The 23,466-nt window shown below is 41.0% G+C and overlaps 1 protein-coding gene across 4 annotated transcripts in view; it reads left to right on the top strand.

Annotated features, from left to right (window-relative positions):
- Positions 1-23,466, top strand: part of DNAH1 (dynein axonemal heavy chain 1) — a 118,660-nt gene that overhangs the window by 38,194 nt on the left and 57,000 nt on the right. For all 4 annotated transcript variants that reach the window (XM_081900180.1, XM_081900181.1, XM_081900183.1 and 1 more), the window contains 17 exons: positions 253-506; positions 1,030-1,242; positions 6,571-6,735; positions 6,878-6,999; positions 7,393-7,498; positions 9,385-9,564; positions 10,452-10,592; positions 11,569-11,732; positions 12,581-12,694; positions 15,100-15,288; positions 15,998-16,103; positions 17,930-18,043; positions 19,123-19,272; positions 19,824-19,910; positions 20,516-20,702; positions 21,901-21,992; positions 22,558-22,712. In XM_081900180.1, coding sequence (XP_081756306.1) covers positions 253-506; positions 1,030-1,242; positions 6,571-6,735; positions 6,878-6,999; positions 7,393-7,498; positions 9,385-9,564; positions 10,452-10,592; positions 11,569-11,732; positions 12,581-12,694; positions 15,100-15,288; positions 15,998-16,103; positions 17,930-18,043; positions 19,123-19,272; positions 19,824-19,910; positions 20,516-20,702; positions 21,901-21,992; positions 22,558-22,712 — 2,539 coding nt within the window. The remainder of the gene's footprint in view (positions 1-252; positions 507-1,029; positions 1,243-6,570; positions 6,736-6,877; positions 7,000-7,392; positions 7,499-9,384; positions 9,565-10,451; positions 10,593-11,568; positions 11,733-12,580; positions 12,695-15,099; positions 15,289-15,997; positions 16,104-17,929; positions 18,044-19,122; positions 19,273-19,823; positions 19,911-20,515; positions 20,703-21,900; positions 21,993-22,557; positions 22,713-23,466) is intronic.

Genomic DNA, 23,466 nt, shown 5'->3' with positions numbered 1-23,466 from the left:
GATAATGTAACATTGTGTTGCCCAGTACCCTTTCCCTAAAGCAAACAATTTAATCTTGTGTTTCTGCACATACGGTAATGGCTGATATGTTTGTCATAGGCAGAGTAGACCCATTGAAATAAGTGGACAAGTAACTTACATCTGTTGATTTCAATGAGTCTGTTCTGATATCACACAGTGTTCCTGATTTGCACTATATTATGTAAACTTAGAACTGTTGATTGATGGTACATTTTTTTATATTCTGTTAAGCATGCCAGGACGTTGCAGTGGAAATCCGTGGCAAGATTGAGGAATTCAGACCATACATACCCCTGATTCAAGGTCTACGCAATCCTGGTATGCGCAACCGTCATTGGGAGATGCTTTCTGAAGAGATCAAAATCAATGTGAGGCCGAAGGCCAATTTGACGTTTGCACGCTGTCTGGAGATGAAGCTTCAGGATCACATCGAGATCATAGCCAAAATAGCTGAGATTGCAGGGAAGGAATACTCAATTGAGCATGTAAGGAGACCATTCTGTCTGACCTTCCTTGCGGTGTCATCCTTTATGCTGCAGTGTTTTCTGTAGATGAATGCTTTTCTTCTGATTGTTCCTCATATCCAGGGATTTTAACATTTGCCCTAAATATTTCTGAAAATGTCTAACAAAAGCACTAGTCAGCTAAAAATAATGTTTTTTTAAAAAATTGGTAGACTTTCTGAATGTGCTAGCAAAATAGGTACTTCTTAATTTGGCATGATGTTGGAAATGTATGGGAGATCTGGAGAATGTTAGATAACTTGAGTTTGGAAGGAACTCGTTGGCAATTACTTCTATGCATGTCTGTCTATGTATTATCCCAAATGAGTTTTCTGATGGAAAGTAATTTCCATGTCCTTTGTTTGTTCTCTCTATAGCTAGTCTCAGTCTGTTACCATGATCATTAACCTCCATTAACTTTTCACTAGTTGCCACCTTAAGGAAGCAAGTGTTTTGCAAAGTCTGTTCGATATGGACTAAAGATTTATTGCTTCTCATTTCCCAGGCCTTGGATAAGATGGAGCACGAATGGGAATACATCCTCTTCAATGTAGTTCCCTATAAAGAAACAGAAACATTTATTCTGAAGAGTCCCGATGAAGCTTCTCAGCTGCTGGATGACCACATTGTTATGACTCAAAGCATGTCATTCTCGCCATTTAAGAAGCCATTTGAGGAAAGGATCAACACTTGGGAAAATAAGCTAAAGATGACTCAGGTAATAATTTTCTATATTCTTTTGTGCACCTGAAAGTGGAATCGGATATAACAAAGGGGATACTCCAATTTAGCTGTGAGAATGATAATAGGCTGAGGACAATTTTGTATACATACCTCCAATACATGCTCGGAGATCAGACCCTGTTGACATGGGAGCTCTGTGTACAGTTTATAGTTTACACAGAGCTTTGGATCGGATTCTGACTTTAATGAGACTGAATAGCCACAAGGCTTCACTTCTTTCAGTAATTTAAAGAGAATTTTTCATCCTGTGAAACTTTGGCACTTTTTTTTTTAATACACAACAAATTATGGCCTTGCATATTTTAGTCACTCTATTGACCAGGTTCACCCTGAAGAGCCTAATTTTGTAAGTTGTACCGGTAATTGCTAGGTCTCACCATTAGGCATATGAGTAGATTAGGGCCAAACTAGACATAATGGTGGTGGAGCTGTACGTCAAGAGAACTGTAGTTCTGGCCCAAACACATATTCAAATGAATGCCACCTTTTAATGGCTTTCAGAGTTTCCTTTTGTTCCACTGAGGCTTCAAGATAAGACATAACCAGATGAAAGGGTTTAAAACCCATTTCAGGTGTAAAAGTGAAGAAGCAGGAGGGTTCAGCACCTCTCTTCCACCTACCCTCCGTGCTGCACTCTCGCACACAATTATAAGAATTTTGCTGGTGTAGTTTCATCTTTGAACTCATTCTGGTTTGGGGGCAGGGAGAGAAGCACCTCCCTCCCACCCATCCCTAATGTGCTTTAAATTGTGTGCACACACCCGCACTTATGGCAATTTGATGGCAGCTCTTACACTCAGATATCTTAAATAAGCCTTTTAGTTACTGATGGAAGCAAGCAGGTATTTTGCAATGAACAGGTAATAATAGTGCAGTACGTTTATTAGTGAAGTGTTTTGACAATGCAGAACATGTGCTTTTATGTTATCATTCTTTTGCTTTATTAATGGGCATTAGCCATCCTTATGCGCTTGAACCAGAGTCTGCAGAGTATGTTCTGATTGCCTCAGGATGAGAAAGGGATGGAACCCAAGGCTGTAAGGAATCAGGTGACAAGCTTGTTCTGATGTGATTATGTGTGCGCTGTGTGTGGATTTGGATGTGGAATTGTGCCTGGCCTTCTCTTCTTTTTTACTCCTTTTACTGATATGGGATTTCCACATGGTGAAGGCATTGAGATTTTTTTTACTGAAGAAGAAAAACCTCCCCACAGAGTAGTAATTTCAGGCTTTGTAATAAAATGTTTCTATCTTGGTAGTTAAGGCATATTAGGGGGACAGAAAATGGAATGGTGACAAAGACTCTGAAGGGCCATATAAACCATCCTCAGTTTACTAAAACTGCTACAGCGATTCATTGCTACAAGAAGAATGGGCAATTGTTATCTACTGACTCAAGCAACAGGATAAGAGGCAAAGGGGTTAAGTTGTATATCCATCATATTGGGGTTGAAGGCAGAGATACACCACTATGAATGTTTAGGACTCAGATGCCCTTCACCTCAGTCTCAGAAAGCTTCGACACACATTTATATTTCTGTATGGCTTCTTGACCGTCCACACAAGTCTCAGTGCTGCCTGCTTTGAAGAAGACACTTCATTACACACCTGTCTGCCCACGAAATCTGAAGAGCAGAGAGCAAAGTAATTTCTGAACCTCCAGCCTGTCTCTGAGAGAGATTGTATGCCTGCCAGTACCAATGAGACTGGAAGAGCACAGAACATCTTTAATCAGGTGTCTAGGAAGTGGTGTTTTGAATCTGGCTAAGCCACAACACTTCAAAAAGTGGTTTTAAAATAAACAAACACCAGAACGTTCTGCAAGCAATTACTTCGGCTGTTCATAGAGAACATTCTATCACTCGGACCATTAACTAATTTAATGTGAGCCGGATCGGACTTCTGGAGCCTAACTGTTCCACATTTAGCTCAAATTGAGAAGTGTTATTCTCCCTGAATAGTAAATGCTAATTTCACTGGGAGTGTGAAAAGCAAGCATAAATTGGCTCACAGTTTTGCGTGGCTCCTAAGAAGGGACACTTGGCACATTCAAAAACAGTGCCTAGTTGTTGTTTTCTCTACCAAACGACCCCCTCCTCTTGAGGGTTTTAAAGGGATATGTGGGTGATCCATTAGTCTAGTTAACCAAATGTGACTCATTCCTTGCTATGTGTTCAAGGAATAGCCATTGTTTTCTCAGCTAAGGACATTATTTAAAGGGCTTCTATTTGTCTGGGGCCTTACTAACTGTTCAGCACTGTGCCCCAGTTCATACATGCAAAATTTCTCCATGCAGAGTGGCCTGTTTCCTGCAACCACAGTGCTATTTTTTATAGAAAAAGAGGTCCTGGAACTCAGTATGAACACCTCCCCTATTCTCTTACAATGGCAATGCCATCCACCTAAGAGGTGCTGGAACTGAGTTCCTGTGAGTTAATCCTAAAAAAATTCCTGTGCAGCCACATAGATGATGTAACATATGGACTGGATTCCTTGCATGATTTCTCCTCCACCTGAGGGAGAGAAATCACAGGAGCAGGGGCTCAGCTCAAGCAGGCATCAGAACTGGGCAGCCGATTCATTCCCTAAATGCATGAACTGCGGCAATGAAATGCATCCCTTAGATCGAGAGTTCAAAATTAAGATTTTCTTGAATTTTATATTCATGATAGAAGAAAGATTCATAAAAACAATGAAAAAGGATCTATGGCAGTAGCCCCCAATCTAAATTGATTGCTTAATTCAGTTTTTGCAGTTGAGGCTCATTTTTTCACTTTCATCTAAATGACACAACTCAAATTATTTTCCCCACTGTTATTGTGCTATATATAAGAAGAATCAATACAAATCCATGACCATTTTTATCATCACCAAAACTCATGAAGTTAAAAATTATGTAAATTATCATTTTTCCAATGAAGTTTCCCAAATCTCCCAAAATGTAGCAGAAATTCTGTTTGTTTAATAAAGGGCAACTAATTCATAATAACCATAACCAACCTAGCTTTATTTATTGATGTGTGACCATCATCATGATTCTAGTTTTTATGCACGATGATCCTTGCATGGAGCAACACATTCTCTACTAGGTTCTGATGCTTGAGTACATCCTGTTATCTGGAATGGCTGAGTTAGCATTGCCTATCACTTCTGGGAAAACATATCCCTATCACCACAGAAAGCTTTCTTTCAAACTGGCAATTATTAAGCAACACATCTCAAGGATTCTATTTGTCACTAGGAGATCTCAAACCATCATATTAACATTGCTGTTTTAATGTTATTCCCACGAAAGTAAATACATAAGCTCATTTTAAAAGTCCAGTAGTATTTCTTGTAGAAAAAGGACCTGAGTACTGTCATGTAGCTTCTTACTAGTATTATAGTGTATAAGAATTTAACAACATCTTGGCTTCAGTGGGATTTAAACAGCAAAAGTGCTGCAAAAGAATTGTAGCCAAAATCCCTTTATTATAGCTACAACTTTTGATATTTGTTGTCAGCTGTTGAAAGTACTATCATCATGAGTGGACATGTTTCAGTTATTGTTCAAATACTTGGCACACACACAAAATGGAGCTAAATGGCACCTTCCATTGGTTTTTGCATCTTTTTATGTTTTGCCGTGCTCTGTTGTAAATATTTGGATTTCATTCCAAATATTTTATGTAACTGTTGTAAGTTGAATATGCAACTCAGCTTTCTTCTTGCATGATATGTATCTGAAAAAAATGCTTAACACCAAAATATGACTCCTTCCCTGTATGGCTTTGCAGTGTATGTATTACCACTGAGTTTCTGGAAGAGACGTTTACTAATACACCAGACCAGTTGTATCTGTCTTAAACATACTCACTAGGGTGAAAGTCTCTTTGAATATAATCTCTTTGAATATAATGGGCTGGATTCAACTAAATAGTTATGCTAGCACAATGGGGCTTCCCTCCTCTCCTCTCATGCCCCCCGTCATGCACAATTCTGTCTCCAATGCTAAATAGATTTTACATTGATGCTTATCAATATGAAGCTGTTGGGAGTGGTCCTTAGGTGTTATGGAGAACGGTGCCATCAGTACTCTGAGGGCATGCAGCTCCACATCTCCATGATATTTGAATTGGGAGAGGCTGTGCAAGTGCTAGATTGTTGCCTTAATGCAGTGGTGGGCTGGATGAGACCCAATAAAACTGAGTTTAAACCCCGGGAAGAGGGAGTTTTTATGTGGACGGTGGTTCCTGTGTCCAGAATATAGGCTACTTGCCTGTTCTGGGTGAAGCTGCACTCCCTCTAAAGGAGCCGAAATGTAGTGTGGAGGTACATCTGGATGCATCTTTCTCATTAGAGGCCCAAGTAACCTGCAACTAGGAGTGCCTTTTACTAGCTTCATCTGGTAGACCAGCAACAGCTGAAGTGGGATAACTCAGCCCCTATAGTGCATGCTCTGGTAACCCTGAGAGTGGAATACAACAATGCCCTCTATTTGAGGCTGCTCTTGGGCCTGGTCTGGAAGCTCTAGCTCGTGTAGAATGCAGGAGCTAAATTACTGATGGAGGCAGATAGCCAACAGCATGTGACACCTCTGTACTGGCTGTCCATATGCTACTGGACTAGGTTCAAGGCTGTTGTTTGAGCTGCAAAGCCCTGAACAACTTTGGCTCAAGATGCAAAAAAGAAGAAGAAGAAGAAGAAGAAGAAAGGACCATCTGAGCCCAGCCCTTATATCTTAGCTCAGTCACTGAGATCATCTAGAGTTATCCCCTGTGCAACCGAGGCCCAATTGGCTACAACTAGACTGGACTCAACTAGACTTGAACCTGCCCAAGGATCATTCTGGAGAGTTGCAGTTTTCTTTCTTTTTCATATTAGGACATTTACTGTGATACCAATGGAGTAGGCAATAGCTTGAATACTTCAGACTGCAAAGAAAATCCAGATACTCTAATATTTGTAATATTAACATGTATAATTTGTAGACTCTTCCCCTAGAGATCTTCAGTTTGAGCCCAGAATATAAATAATGGAACCAATTCCTTTAGGTGGTAATCCTATACCAGGCACCCCCAAACTCGGCCCTCCAGATGTTTTGGGACTACAATTCCCATCATCCCTGACCACTGGTCCTGTTAGCTAGGGATGATGGGAGTTGTAGTCCCAAAACATCTGGAGGGCCGAGTTTGGGGATGCCTGCCCTATACTCATTTACTTGGGAGTCAGTTCAATTTAATTCAGTCGGAATTAAATCTGAGTAAATATGTATTGGTGTGCCTGTTGGTGTGCTTTTCCTGATGTGCATGCATTCTTGTCAGGATGTCTTGGAAGAATGGCTGACATGCCAGCGTTCCTGGTTGTATTTGGAGCCCATTTTCAGCTCAGAAGACATCAACAGACAATTGCCAGTGGAAAGCAAGCGCTACCAAACTATGGAGAGGTCATGGAAAAAAATCATGAAAAATGCTGATGAGAACAGAGAGGTGAGGTTATGTCAATGCTTGGCTGCAAAACACAGAGTCTGTTACATTTTAAAAAGTTGCTCATCTTTGCTCCTATATGTTCCTGCAACTAATCTATTCAGGTGCCAGCAGAACTAACAGTTATTGGTCATGCTGTTCCCAGGTGATTAATGTGTGTCCTGATCCCAGGCTGCTGGAAAAGCTGCGGGAATGTAATAAGCTACTTGACCTGGTGCAGAAAGGCCTAAGTGAATACTTGGAGACCAAGAGAGGAGCTTTCCCAAGGTAATTCTATTAATTGAGGCTGAACTTCAACATACTACTTCAGTATGCAGCAAAGGGACAACAGGTCTTAGAGCCAATAATTTCTGCGCATCTACTCTGAGTAGGACTTGCATTTGATAAAATCCATATGTTAGAATTCAGGAAATGTCTAGTGGGGAGAATATGGATCCTATGGTGTGTTTTTGAGGGTCTGGTGCACCCAGGTTCTTTCAGGGAGAAAATTGCCTCAGTCACCCAATAACAGCCAATAGCAAAGTGATTTTACTCTGAAGTAAGTGTTTTAGGATTATGTTCAAAGTTTTAAATATCATTTTCAGCATTTAATCTTGGAGTGCTTTCACTGGCAGAAAAGCTAGAGACCCGGAACAAAACACCAGTCTTCTTTCTTTGCAGATTTTACTTCCTTTCTGATGATGAGCTGTTAGAAATACTATCTCAGACCAAAGACCCCACAGCTGTGCAGCCTCATCTCCGCAAGTGTTTTGAGAATATTGCTCGGGTAAATAATAACCATCCACTTTGAGGGTCCTGCTTTTCTGTGAAGACTCAGAGAGGAATGGAGCGAACAGGTTCTGCTATGCTAGCATGATTATAGTAACAGCTGGTATTTAGCTAGATACATGAAAGAAGTCAGTTACAAGTCTGCATGCTTCAGTTTGCTCTGTTTGTGTGTGTGTGTGTGTGTGTGTGTGTGTGTGTGTGTGTGTGTGACACAGATAGAGAGAGGAGAGTTTTTCTCAGTGAATGATAGCCATTCAATCACCACAGGTTGCAAACTAGGTGCCCATCTCAGAGGAGACCACAAACTGAATTACACAAACAAAGGTGTAGCAATGTAGTTTGTTTTGAGTTTGCCCACTGATTTTAGAAGGCTCAAAACATACCCAGTTCTGTGCCAGTCTCTTCTTTTTGGTACCTATGCCCCTTCTTTTTCAGGCTGAATGAGATTAATAAGGAGGCACATTACCATACTGCGTCGTTTCTTCCTGTTAGATGTAGAGAATACTTATTTGACCTTTTAATCCAGCATCTTTAACTAGCAAAGTGCTTATATATTGAAATATATGCCTTTGTATATGACTCAACATCTAGTAAGTTAATGAACATTTGCAGAGTGAGCTTCAAGGGGTTTGAATTTAGGGCAGTGAAGTTGAATGTTATGTGTGTGTGTGTGTGTGTGTGTGTGTGTGTATATATATGCTTTCGTAGATTTTCACGGGTACAGGAATGCAGGTTTTGGTGTCCTCGGGTGTCTTCCCGTGTAAAAGTTGGGGTGTCTAGGCGACGTTTCGCCTAGACACCCCAATAAAATACCCTGCAAAGTCTGCCCAGCCACGTACATTGGACAAACAAACAGACGAATAAATGCACGTATCGCAGAACACAAGAATGCCGTCAAAAAAGAAGAAAAAACTTCCTCTCTTTTCCAACACATGAAAGAAACAGGACACGAAATTAATTTTGCAGATTCCAAATTGCTCTTTAACATGGAACATCACCACAAGAGAATAATCATGGAAGCCATCGAGATAGAGAAACACCCTCACAACATGAACAAGCGTGACGACACATCCCGCTTGCCAGACATCTGGAAATTAGCCCTCCCCACAAAAACTGACACCAGATCCAGAGGCACACAGAACGCTATCACCAATCAACCACACCAGACCCAAACCCAGACCCTCTCCACAGATAAATTACAGACACCATCCAGTAGCCAAACCATGGTGGCACCTCCGGATGCTGCACCCCCCTGCAATCCCTACACAGATCTGGCTAACACAGGCCACAAAACCACAGCTCGCCCCTATACACGAAGCCAAGCCAGAGCACAACTAAGTGCAGTACAGCCATCTTCTCAGAAAAACTCTTCACAAAGTTCAAGAGGTCAAGACACAAAGACTTTAGCAACTAATCCACACCTAATGACTCACCTAAGTGGTACTCAGGATATCACTCAAGAAATCACTCAAGATATCCCTCAAGTAATTAAGGAACAAAAGAAGAAAAGGCACACTAGCCTGGGAACTTCCTCTCTGCCCAGAACATTGGAGGCTATACACCACACCCCCTCAACAGTATTTATAGGAACTCAAACACTGAGATCCTGCTCTGTTCCAGTAACAAGAAGCCGAAAGCACCAGCCTGAAGATGACGAGTGAGACCTCGTCGAAACGTCGCCTAGACACCCCAACTTTTACACGGGAAGACACCCGAGGACACCAAAACCTGCATATATATATATATATATATATATATATATATATATATATATATATGCATGCTTTGGATCCCACACAACAGTGAATCTACAGCCTTGTGCAAAGTAGGGAATGGAGGGTAATTTTCCTACTTGGCTTCTCATGCTGTGCTTCCTCTCACTAGCTGCACTTTCAGGAAGATCTCCAAATTACACACATGTATTCTGCCGAAGGGGAAGAAGTAAAACTTTTCTCTCCCATTTATCCTACTGGCAATGTGGAAGACTGGTTGCTGGAAGTTGAGAGGATCATGAGGGCCAGTGTGCGGGACAACATTGAAAGGTCCATCAAGGTTTATCCAAAGGTAAGTGTCTTGCATAGAACTATGTAAATTTCACTTAAGAAATGGAACTTGTTTGTGGGTTTGGGATGCTTCATCTTAAAAACCAGTGGACAGCAATCTCTGCTGACGGATCTTTGAAATATATTTCTAATAATCCTCTGGCTTTCCATCTGTATGCTTGGGTCTTAATGGTGCATATAACTGCATTCCTACTTGTGTCTTGTAGTCTTGCCTATTTGGGGATAAGCATTCTTTCATCATCTAGATTATTCTTGGAATGCATTATCCTGATAGGGATTGCAGAAGTGCAGTCAACAACCATTTTGTGTGGGGGTTCTGTTCCATGCCCCCATGTGGTGGCGGAGTGCATTTAAGTGCCCTCTGTTCTGTTCTCCCCTGCCCCTGTTCCACCCCCCGTTCTGCCCTTTTAGTGACCTTTTCGGGTCATTTCCAGGTTCAACGCTGTGAGCACATGTGCGATTGCACATCAGTTGGACTCATGTTCATCGGTTGTTGCCTGTAAGCCAAATGATTGGCACAGTAGGCAGTCTGTACCCAAACTTACGCATTGGATTTTTTAAACCTGGTGACAATATTTTGGAAACAATGCAATATGTAAGGCCAGGGCTTTTTTTCTGGAAAAAGAGGTGCCAGGATTTGGGAAGCTTCTGCGAAAGAGAATTTGATAGTTGATGGTGTCTTTTGTCTTACCTTGGCTCACATATGGAAAAACTCAAAAAGCAGCATAGCCGCGCTCAGAGAGTATAGCAGGGCATAGAGAAGGACAGGGTGATCTAGGGCTGGAACTTTTGTCAGAAACAGCTACTATACTTTAAACAGTGATGAAACCGGGTGGGGGGGGAGTTCTCCATCGTATTTAATATTAAGGCCATATGTTTTTAATAAAGACACCACGGACTACATGGGTCTTAGATTGGCCAGGCCAGGTGACCATTGCCGGATGTCAGACGTTCTGGACAAAAGAAGTGTCAGAGGCCCTGGAAGCTGGAGATTTGGCCACCAGGTTGTTTCCACAGCTAAGTGCTCAGGTAAAAATGTCACTTCATTGTGTAACTTAGACTCAGTTGCTTCTGCACTGAAACCCTGCTTTTTATATCACCTAGTTGGCCAAGGCTGGGGACCCTTTTTCAGCCTGATGGCAACATTTCTTTGTGGGGAACCTTCCAGGGGTTGCATGTCAGTGGTGGGTGGGCCAGAAACTTGTCCTATGCATTAGCTTCGCCCCCCCCCAAATATAATGGAAAACTCATAAAGACAAAGATCAAGACAATGCCCACCAGCCCTTGCTTCACTGCTATCACAGAATTGTAGGGTTGCAAGGGACCCTGAGGTTCATTCTAGTCCAACCTCCTGCAATGCAGGAATCTCAACTAAAGCAGCCATAACAGATGGCCATCCAATCTCTGCTTAAAAACCTTCAAGGAAGGAGAGTCCATTGCTTCTCGTGGGAGTCTGTTCCATTGCCAAACAGCTCTTACTGCCAGAACATCCTTCCTGGTGTTTAGTCAAAATCTCCCTTCTTGTAACTTGAATCCATTGGTTCGGGTCCTCCCCTTTGGAGCACGAGAAAACAAGCTTGTGGCAGCCCTTCAGATATTTGCAGATGGCTACCATACCTCCTCTCAGTCTCCTCTTTAGCAGGCTAAACATACCCAACTCCCTCAACCATTCCTCATAAGACTCGGTTTCCAGACACTTGATCTCTTTGGTTGCCCTCCTCAGCGCATGTTCCCGCTTGTCAATAGCCTTCTTAAATTGTGGCACTCAGAACTAGACACAGTACTCCAAGTGGGGTCTGACCAAGGCAGTCTAGAGTGGTACTGTTTCTTCTCCTCCCCTCACAAAATGTAACTTGTGAGGAAGGCGGAGAAGTGGCTTTTCTTTTTCTCCTAAGGGACTCCAGTTTTCTTACCCACTTCAGTACATTGCTAACTATAGAATGCCAAGTAGATACGAGATATTTCTCCAAGGCATGGCCTGACTTGTTATGCTTTCCTTGCACAGCTGAGCGACCTAGTAGCACTTGTGCGAGGGAAGCTGTCTCGGATGCAGCGGGGAGTGTTATCAGCTCTCATTGTGATTGAAGTTCATGCCAAGGATGTGGCAGCTAAACTTGTTGAGGAGAATGTCAGCAGTGAGAATGATTTCGAGTGGATTTCCCAGCTCAGGTGAGACATTTCCTAGAATCTGTTATCACTGTTTTTGGGTAGTGAGACAGATACCTGTCTTCAGCTACTGTGAGGTACATGAACTAGGCAGGGCACCCTGAAGCACACAGCCTTAGAGAAAGAATAATCACAAAGGTCTGAAAAGGATAGTCTGACTATTATTGTACTTAGGGGTTATTCCAACCCAATAACACTCCCTTCCAAAACAAATTCACATGATCTTTCTTCTCTTTATCTTTATCTTTCTTCTCTTTATCTTTCAACTCCTTTATGCTAGTTGCTGAAAGGTGTTCTACACTTAACCTTTTTTGTGGCTATGGAAAATTTCTGTTAAATCTACTGTTTTTTCTGCATACATAACATTATTTTCTGCATACACTAACATTACTCATTAAATGTCCAGTTTTTCAATAATGACCACTCCCCACATCAAATGGGGGCACCTTTTGCGTGGTCGCGTGCAGCCCCCTGGATCCCAGTGCAGCTCCTGGTAGTTCAGGCTGGCTTCATCCTCCCCAGACTGGATACCGGAGGTCTCCGCCTACCCCAATCCTGTCTGGGGAGGTGTTGCCAGGGGATTGGCCAGGTAAGGGAAGGGACCACCCTGCCACACAACAGAAGGTGAATCTTACCTGTGAAGCGGCGGTCAGCTCCAGAGATTTTTCAATAATATGCAGGTGGAACATGCAACGTTATAAAAGAATATGCATTGTTTAGCGTGAACAAAATACAACCAAATAAACAGAACTGCAGTGTTTAAACTTATACTGATGGTATAAGAAACCCTTTGTTAGCTCTTGCAGTTTTCTTCCTATGTCATTTTGCATTTAACTTTTCTTTAACATTAGGTACTACTGGACAAGAGATGATTTGTATATCCGGGCAGTGAACGCTGAATTTATCTATGGCTATGAATACTTGGGCAACAGTGGGCGCTTGGTGATTACACCTCTCACTGACAGGTATCATAACTTATTAGTCTAAAAAACAACAACTTGTCTCCATAATCTTGAATGAATAAATCACTCTTTGAGAGCTGAATCAAGGGTCAACTCTGCCAGTGTAGCATCTGCATTGTGGATTAATTGTAGTTTCTGAGTCATCTTCAAAGGTAGTCCCACATAGAGTACATTGCAGTACTCCAAGCAGGGCCAGGCAGCAAGAGTATGCTCAAAGCCCAAGACCTAACATGGAAGCTCCCAAAAACCAGATACATACGGAGTCAGTGGGAAACTGGGCCTAGCTCTTGTGTCTGCATAAGCCAAATATGGTGAAGTGTCTAGGAACAGATTCCACATGTGTCTTAGAGAAACTTTGTTCAAAGTGCATAACTTTCTTTTAAAAAGCTTTTTATTTAGTTGACCAATGCATGTATGCGTGTGGTTGGTTGTGTTTGTTTGTTTTTTTAAAAAAGTTGACAATGTAGCACAGTGGTACCTCGGTTTAAGAACAGTCCTGTTTACAAACGATTTGGTTGATGAACTCCACAAAACTGGAAGTAGTGTCTCGGTTTGCAAACTTTACCTCAGTCTAAGAATGGAATCCGAACAGTGGAAGGGCACTGGTGGCTGGAGGCCTCATTAGGGAAAGTACACCTTGGTTTAAGCATGGTTTCGGTTTAAGAACAGACTTCCAGAACGGATTAAGTTCGTAAACCGAGGTACCACTGTAATCAGTTGCATGCATCGAAGATGGATTGCATTTCTGCAGGCTGAACAAGGATATAGCCGTTCACTTCTCAATAATGGTAACAGAAGCAGTTTAATCAAGTGGTCCTCCATGGATAATATTGAATGATGGTTATTCATCATTAAACAGTATGGTTAAAGCAGCTCTCTGAGAATAATAACATATGATCTATGTCTTCTTTTTAAAAATTCTTATTCCTTTTGAGTACCATTATTGATTATTGATGCTTTAGCAGAGCAAGGGATGGGATAGCAAATGAATGTGTTGAAGTGCTAATATAATTGTTCTCAGGAGGTTTCAACTGGATCTCACTTGTTCTAGCTATTATTGATCATCATATTAAGGTCATAAAGCATATTTAGATCAGAAAACCTAGTGAGTCCCTTTAAAAATATTTTTCCTGCAGCATGTCATTTTGAAGTATTGAAATCCACCCCGGGTATACCTTTTATTGCAGAACACACAGAGAAGTAGACTTAGGATGCAGTCTGTTTCATTTACTGTCACCTTCTAGGTGGTAAACAATCTTCCCAGTTTTCAGCCACTGGCTATATACAGGATTGCATTCAAGTACTGTAACTTTTATTTAGAATAGACTCATTGAAATTTATGAACCTAAGTTAGTCATGGTCATTAATTTATATAGGTCTGCTCTGGATAAAAGCTAGTTGTAAACAACCCACAGTTTTCTGTAGACAAAAAGCACCTGCAGCAATCAATCAATCAATCCCAAGAAAGTCAACTGACTCTTTAAAAGGGTGTGTACTTTTTTAACCCTAGTCAGTGTTGGGGCCCTATGTGGTTTTTAAAACAAAACCCAGAGAAGCAGATAAATGACATTCTTCTGACACACCACACATATGTCACAATTTATTTCAGGACATTTCACACACACACCCAAGACACATTTGAATTGGGCTGGTTTACAACATAGGCAAAAAAATGTACAAGATTGCTCTTCATTACAGTTTTGGTTTGTTTGTTTTAAAAAGCTGTCTGTGGCTTAATTTGCATTTAGCACTAAACCAGATCATGCCTTAGCACATATACACAGGTTTCCAGAGAGGAGATTGTGGCTGCTTTGCTCCTTCTCCAATCTCACTGTGACTCTGCTACTCTCACAAAGTCATGGTTTGCCTTAGCTTGTCATATGAACTCAGAGCTATGGTTTGTTTCTCTCCATGCAAGCAAAGAGCTGTAACCAATATGTGTTCTTGGTTTACAGCTCATAGTTTGTCTGGAGGAGACAAATCATGAGCCAAAAGGCTCCCCCAAATTCACCCATTAAACTTTTTTTATATTACATTAAAGGAAATACTGACCACTCCCATGGATCCTCTTCTGTGTTTTCAAAATGCTTTGTGATTCTCTCAAGATTCCCCAAATTTGTCCTTTTGTTGTTGTTTTTTAAAAAATTGGTCACATCCACTTTTATACTTTGGGCATGTCCACCATGAGATGTAGGCCCCAGAGGGTTTGCCTGAAAAAGGTGAGCCCACCCCTTTCATAGTGTTCTGATCTTCCCTTGTAGTATACTGTCATTTGATAATAAACTGCATTCTTCTTAACATAATGAGCTATTTGGTAATGTTTATAAATGAATAATACATTTTTCATTGTGTGGCATTTGACTAGATGAACCCTTCCAGCCTTAAAATTATTTGCTTCTTTGTGATAGATGCTACTTGACACTTACTGGAGCATTGCACTTGAAATTCGGGGGCGCTCCTGCAGGACCAGCTGGAACAGGCAAAACAGAGACGACTAAAGATCTGGGGAAAGCTTTAGCTATCCAGACGGTTGTGTTTAATTGCTCTGATCAGCTTGATTTCATGGCAATGGGGAAATTCCTGAAAGGACTAGCCAGGTATTACAAAACAATGCCATATATGAATATGCTACACAGGGGGTGGATCATAACACAATTATTGGTTTGGCAGACAATACATGAATCAGAATATTGTTGCATCCAATACATCCAAGCAGAGGTGACTCTATGAGAACCCAGAACAAGTAGCTAGCCTAGTGATTATTTCCCTACTAGCAATCTCCATATATTGCCTGTTTGAGCATTCTGTAGAGATGTATCACTATATTTGGTTTGATAGAGTAAAAGAGAACCCAATAAACATTTAGATTGTGCTAACTTACATAGTTTAAATTCCAGTCACCTTTGGAAGCTGGGCCCAATTTACATATTGTGAATGTCCCAAAGAGGACATGTAAAATAGTTGCTCATGAAGGTTGGTATCAAATGGTAGGCAATTTGCGTAAATTAACTTGCCACCAGTAACAGCCAGCGTGGTGAGACAGAGCTACACTCCCAACACCAGCATCTCTGCAGCTTGCCTGGAAGGCACTGGGGCAGTAGTGAGGCTGGTGCTGTACAAATGCAGCAGCAGAGCCAATCCTGCACTCCCAGCAGTACATTGGTGCAGCCCTAACCTCACTGCCAGCCTACCTTCCTGCCCCAGTGCTGTCCAGATTGGCATAATCTCTTCATGCCTTTTAAGACCAGCTGATTTTTTGCTAGTAACTATTGGATCCCTGATACTGTCTTCTCCTTATATGCTCAGTTCTGGAGCCTGGGCTTGCTTCGATGAGTTCAACCGCATTGACATTGAAGTGTTGTCTGTAGTTGCCCAGCAAATCACAACAATTCAGAAAGCTCAACAGCAGAGGGTAAGTTAAGGAAGTGAAGAGTGAAGGAATTTGGCTTCCCGAACCACACTTTTATTTCTCTGGTAGGTACTAGGACATCACCAAGTGGGATATCATTATGCTCCACTTCCTTGAAGGCAGAAAAAAATGTCACCACTCCTAAAGGCTTCTGTGTTGCCCCTCCTCTAGAGTGACATTTCATTTTTTCTGCCCTTGCTTGAAGCAGACTAAGCTGGTGCTCTTCTGACCTTTAATTGTTTGTTTGTGCATATAATTTGGTTGCTTTTCCCTTGTGTATGTGGTTCTTGGTTGTGTCCTGAAGTTTTTCTCCCCAGTGGGCTGTTTTTTTCGTGGGGGTTTGAGTGATTTCTGAGATGCTATTTAAAGCTTGTTGTTTTTCCTGCCTACGTATTGGCAGATTTAGGGGGTTCTCCTCCTTTATATTGGCAGTTCCATAATCATTTAATAGAATGCATATTTTAAATGTCAGATGATTTTACTTTTATTACTTTCTTTGACAGGTAGTCCTTTGGAGACCTTTTTTAATATGAATATTTTTCTAATAGAATATTGAACTGGAAATTCAGCTTCCCTAATTAAGAGAAAAGGAAGCTTTCAAGGCTCCTGTTAGTCCCTTCTGCCACTTAACTGGCAGTTTGGTGTAGGAGTTTTGGGCGCTGCACAGGTTTTCATAGCATGGCAAAACCCTGCTACTGCACAGAGGTTTGAATAGTTTTCACCTAGCTGAAGAAACTTCTTTTCAAAGTTAATTGGCTGGTTTCAATACATTCAGAAGGGTCGTTACCTGCATTCTCTGGTGCTTGTTATGTAAGCTGTTCTCTTCAGATTGTGGGCTACAGAGTAGGTATCTCTGTGCTGGTGTTCTAGTTCTGCCTCAAATATGTTGGTACAAAAACATTATCCAGTGTTGTTTTCTTTGCTGTTCAAGTAGAAATTTGTTGTTTAAGTAGGTGAACATATGACAAGCCTCAAGACAATTGTAGAGGCTCTCCAGCATGGAACCCACTGGTGGGTTTTACTGTATTTCTTTTATTTATTTATTCACTTTATAGTCAGAGAGGCATAGCTAACCAGTTACAAAGACTCAAAGGCAGAAAAAAGTCATTACTCCTAAAGGCTTTTGTGCTGCCCCTCCCCTGGAGTGATAGTTTGCCCTTCCAGTCAGACCATATAACAGTCATCCTAGAAAGAAACTAATGGCATGACAGATTCCAGACACCAGGAGTAGCCATTCATAAAATAAGAAATGTAAACGATGCCAGTGAAGGGTGGGCCTTGGTGATGTCCTAGTGCCTCCTTTGAAACACCTTTCAGGTCAATACCATAGGCACCAGAACACCAGCAAATGACATGCTCCAAAGTTACCCCTAGTAATCCTAGGGTGGGAGCTGGCAAATTAATGATGAGGAATTAATTTCTGGAGGATATGCCTTCCAAATGCATCCTCCAAGGAAGCATGCAAGTCCATCTTGTAACTCTCTGTGAAAGAATTTGGAGTAGCCCAAGTTGCCACCTGACACACCTCTAGAAGGGATGCAGTGGATGCAAATGAGCAACCATGCCTTAGGATGAGCCAAGTTCAGGGAAGTGCAAATCTAAGGGAGGGATGTCATTGTGTGTCCAACTGAATTCTAAACAAATCTGGTCCTAGCTGCAAGCCGATAAGTGGGTAGTATGCATCTTTGGACCAGCCCAGTGAGGACATTTGACTGGATTTGTAGGGTGGTTTATCTGTTTTGGCACAAAAAGGATTTTGTTCCATCTGGAATTGAGGATATTTGCTTACCAGCAAGTCACTCACTATGATAATGTTTTACTGGGTCTAGGTGGATCGCTTCATGTTTGAAGGAGCTGAAATTGCACTGGTTCCATCTTGTGCGGTCTTCATCACAATGAACCCTGGCTATGCCGGACGCACTGAGCTACCAGATAACTTAAAGGTAACTAAACACTGCTGGACTTGGCCACACTCAGTTCAAATATGAACAACTGTCTCTTACTTAACTATAATGCTATAAGATGACATCTACGTTCTGACTATCTTAGGATGCAGTTCTAAGGTTAGGGGAAGGGGCAGGAACAAAAGGCAGTTCAGTGACCACATCCAAAGGTCTGCTGGGCTCAAGCTGCCAGGCCAGGCCAGAAATGAGGCAGAGGAGAATCTTGCAGTCCTTTGTCTATTTCCAGATTTAAATCCCACCTTCTGCACATTTTCCCTCTCAAATGGAAAAAGATAGTGGAGGGAGAGATTGAGTCATGCTTAGAGGTATGTCTAAATTTGTCCCCAGTTTGGGGGTGTATCAGGGGACTTGGAGAGAGTTGGATCCTTCAAATCCCAGCTGTTTCCTGATCTTCCTCAGGCACACCTCTTAATGTCTCCCAATATATATCCATTTTGTCTATACTGACATTGCAGCTCAAACACTGGTTGGACCAGGGTGTTAGTGGCTTTGGTGTTGGGGGCAGGAGCTGACATCAGATCTCCCTCTCTGATGTTGGAGCTCTGTGTCTGACATTGGAGAGGAATAGCTGATATATTCTGTCATATATAGAGGAGTCCATCCTTTATTTGTAGGCATAAATGGGATGGGAGTATCCCAACCCCTAGAATGTATTGCTTTGAAGGGAGAAAATCTCTTCCCATTTCAAAGCATAGGTAAATTTGGTGAAAGAGATTTCATTCCACTCCCACAAAGTTAGGAAAATCACTTAAATTCACGTTGGCAAGGGAGACTGTTTTTGAATGCTACTAAGTCTGATTATGCAATAAGATGTTATATTATCCCCCAAATGGTTGGAAATGCCTTCTCAGAAATCTCAAACATTAAAAAAGATCTCAGCTGCAACTGGCAAATTTCATAAATTCTGTCTTCTGTGTGCAGTTATAAAGGTTGCTGCCACTTGGGTTGATAACCTCTTTTGTGCAGATTTTAATTTGCTTTATCACCCATAAGCACAGATTGCTAAGAGTGAATATATGTGGAGCCTTCCCTCTTCATGGTGACTGTATACCTTCCAGGCTCTTTTTCGTCCTGTGGCTATGATGGTTCCAGATTACTCTATGATTGCTGAGATTTCTCTGTATTCATTTGGCTTCAATGAAGCCAAAGTTCTGGCAAAGAAGATCACTACCACCTTTAAATTGTCTTCTGAACAACTCAGTTCCCAGGTCAGTATTTTTGAGCCATCCAGCCTTCCTAATGTAGGAGGAATCTTTAAAGTTCCATTAGAGTACATCCTGTAGCTCAGAATTGTTGCTGATTCTGATAACTTGGAGCACCATATTCTCTTCTCGCTTTCATTGCTATCTCCGTGGCTGGCCTTTATTCATTTTGATCCTCCTTAGCTCAAGTTTTTGTGCAATCATACCAATGTTATCGCTCATGCCCTGGTTTCGTTTTCAGTTGTTACCAAGGAATTGCTTTATGAGGACAGAAGAACTAAAAAGGATTGCTGCAGTATTGAATACCCTTCTTCATAACAGTACTCTCTGCCTCTCTACTCTTTGTCTTTTACCTTTGTTCAGAATGAAAGTATTTAAGCCTAGGCCTAGCTATGTAAAGATTCTCCGTCTTTTTGTTTTCTTAGGAAGGAGGCTGGGCTGCAAGTAGAGAAAGAGATTGGCAGATTGTTCCCTTCTCTTGTCTAATTGATTAGATGCTTGCCATTCCATTTCAGTTCCTATTTCCACTATTGTCATTTCCCATATCTCTGCTGCAGGATCACTATGACTTTGGAATGAGAGCTGTGAAGACCGTCATTTCAGCGGCTGGCAATCTCAAAAGAGAAAATCCAACAATGGACGAGGCAAGTTCAAGTAGTCCCACTTCAAATGGCTCCATATGCAGCGTTGCATGAAGATGACTAGAATAGTTAAGAGGCACTTTTCTGGTTACATTCTGGACATGTGTTGCTCATCTGGTGGGGCAGAGTGTTGGGAATAACTTCCCAGCAGGGGCATAGAGCCCCTAGTCCAAAACATATGGAGAACATCATGTTGGTGAAGGCTGTGCTAAGACTAAACTTTGTTTAAAATTTTGTTCTGCTCTGTCTACAAATATTTGTACATTAAAATGTGCAACAATTCCATTTGGGGCTAGATCTTGTAACTTTTATTTAGCTTATTTTGATTTTTTCATTAAAAAATTAAGATTGTTGATAACATTCTTTCAGCAACCTCAGTGAAACTCCACCACCACCACATTTTTTCATCTTAGCTGAAGATGTCTGGAACAAGAAAAGTAAACACAATTGAAAAGAACAGTCCTAATTGCAATCATCTGTCTGTCAAAGTACAAAGATTAGTAGCTCTGTAGAATAATCAAGATTTCAGAGTGTGGCAATTAAAGGCTGGGCATGGAGATCCAAGAAAAGAGGAAGAATCTTTACTAATATACTTTTCTTGCTTGCAGGAACTGATTTGCCTAAGGGCCATCAAGGATGTCAATGTTCCTAAATTCCTGCAGGATGACCTGAAGCTTTTCAATGGTATAATTTCTGATCTGTTTCCCAAGATCAAAGAGGAACCTATTGACTATGGCATCCTGGAGGAAGCAATTCACAGATACTGTCTTAAAGACAACTTGAAAGATGTTGATGGTAAGTGAAAAAGTAACACACTGCCTCTGTGGAGTTTTCTTAAAACTATATATTAGTCTCTTGTGAACTTTGGAAATTTGGCACCACAGCAGTGGATTATAATTTGTCCTTCAGCAATTGCAGCTCACAGATCATTGTATGAGGATGGGTTTTTAAGTGCCTGGGTGGAACCTATCTGGGAATCCCATGTTCTTCACCTCAAGTTGTGTGGAAGAAAGGCAGGATGCAAATGCAATAAGTAAATAACAGAGCAACCCTTTACTTGTCTGTTCAGAATGAAATCCCATTAAGTTCAGTGGAGCTTACTCCAAAGTAAGTGGATATAGGATTGCAGCCTCAATAAGTACATCTGTCTTTCCATCTGTGGACATTCCTTTTTAACTTCTGCTCTGATGTTGTTCTCAGAGCATCAAAAATGGAAATTAAGTAGATCAGGCCCAGAAATTCTTAAAGCAAACTGTTCACAGCAGTGAGGGAAATGTCATTTATTTATTTTTAAAGCATCTGTATACCACTTAACATTTTAAATTCTTTCCAGGAAAAGTACAAACCCCAAATCTATGCTCATTTTGTTCCCCTGATTGCATTTGTTATCTAGATTTTTTTGGTTTTTTTAAACTGTTTTCTAACACTCTGGCAGAATACTGTGCAATCTAAGTAGGAGGGTAAACTTGGAACTTAATGTCATTTACCTGAAATGTATATTTAATATTCATTATTATTTTTCATTCTGCTACATGGTTTAACCTAAAATAGCTCCTGGAGCAAAGCATATTTAAAATAACAATAATAAAAATGATCAAAGTTTTAGAACATTAAAATTAGATCAAATAATAATTCCACTGATAAAAACCAAGTTCAGTCTAAAATACCAGGCAGATAAAATGGTTTTTTACCTGATGCCAAGAAGAGAATTATAAAGTTGGTGTGCCGTAAGTGAAAATGTGCTCTTATTTACATGCATACTATATCACTCTCTGGATTCTAAAATGTGTGATAGCTATGAAAGGATTGAGTGAGTAAGAGTAGCATTGTAGGTTGTGCTGACATATTTCTCAAGATAGCTAAGGAACAAACTGGTGTGTCCCTTCAATGGTGCTTTGGGTGCTTATAGCATCCACACAGTTTCGTATCCATAGACCTGCAGGCCTGTGAAAGCAACTGTGAGGCATTCCCATTCTGGATCTTTTTCCTCCAGGGTTTGTGATGAAGTGCATCCAGCTATATGAAACTACTGTGGTACGTCATGGTCTCATGCTGGTGGGGCCCACAGGCTCAGGAAAAACTAAGGTAAGAACTTCCGGAGATGCCTAGTGTTGCTGTCAATAGATGAAAGGGAAATAACACTAAGATGGTTTGTCCAGCACTTACACCATAGGAAGAGCATTTCCAGCCTTTGTGCTTGGCTTAATGTGGTTTGAGATACTGTTGTGAGACAGAAAAATCCCTTCTTGCCAAGTACAGTAGCAGCCTGCATAGAAGAGCTTTGAAATAAGAACACTAGGATTAAAACTGATATACTGATCTTATGTGTACTCTGGAAGAGCCTCATTAAGGCAAGCATGGGTGACTTTGAGCCTGCACAGCTTTGCTGGGATTTCTGCAGTGCGATGTTTGCAGATATTACATCAACTTTCCAAAAGAATGAAGGCCATTCCCTCCTCTGTTTTTGTGATCAGTGCTTGTCTTTTATAATCCTCTTTTCTTAATCATGTCAAACCCTTGGGCAAAGTCCTTTGTTACTACTTTGCATTCTTCATTATTGTAGATTCATGGTGAGTCTGAATTGTCTTTCTTTTCAGCCTTCAAATAGATGCCATGATGTTTTATTCCCTTGCACTCTTTCTGTCTTCAGTGTTACAAAGTTTTGGCAGCTGCAATGACATCTTTGAAAGGTCGGCCTTCAGTCAGTGGTGGAAACTATGAAGCCGTCAATTATTTTATATTGAATCCCAAATCTATTACAATGGGCCAGCTGTATGGAGAGTTTGACTTGTTGACTCATGAATGGTAAAAGATAAAAACTGTCCTTATCTGTTCTAGATGGCTTCTGGTCTGCTCGTGTCCCTTTTCTAGGAATTATAAGCTCTGTATAAACTGAAATTTAAGAAAGCTCCTCTTTTGTTAGGCATAACTTTAGCTAATGTCCATATGTTTTGATTGTACTTTTCTATGGCCTAAGAAAATCCATAACACTTAATGGATAACTGGCTGGCTCTTGCACATTCTTTTGAGCTTTCTACATTGGGTTTTTGCTGATGAGCCTGTGTAAGTAACATGAAAGAGATATTCAAGGCATTAAAAGCTAATGAGAACTGGACACTAAACATGCATCTGCATCTGCAAATGTGTCCTCTCATTCATTAATCATTGCAGTTGTCATTTTTATTTTGATGGCCTCTACACAAGGAAGGCAGAACTATTTAAGGAGATTTTTCTTCCCTTCCCTTAAACTCGGCCATCTCACCACACTCTGAGTAAAAGGTTTAGAGATGAACTGCTGGAGACTGGTTCTATGGATCACTACAATCACATATCCATCTTCAGGAGTGAAGTAATAAAGATTGCTATAAAAACACAGCCCGTGGAAAAACTCCACTATAATACTGTTTTTCTGTTGGCTATGTCAAGTACATACATCAATACTGTATGTATGTGTGTATGCCAAGTAAATGTTTTGTGGACTTGGGCTGAAGTGCATATTTATGAAACCTGTCCCATAGCATATTATGGTTAAGTGTGGTGACTTATTTACAATACTGTT

Source organism: Podarcis melisellensis (genome assembly GCF_964234715.1).
Source record: "Podarcis melisellensis genome assembly, chromosome: 2".
NCBI lineage: Eukaryota > Metazoa > Chordata > Lepidosauria > Squamata > Lacertidae > Podarcis > Podarcis melisellensis.
Note: the sequence above shows the minus strand (reverse complement) of the source record. Positions and strands in the feature narration are given on the sequence as shown.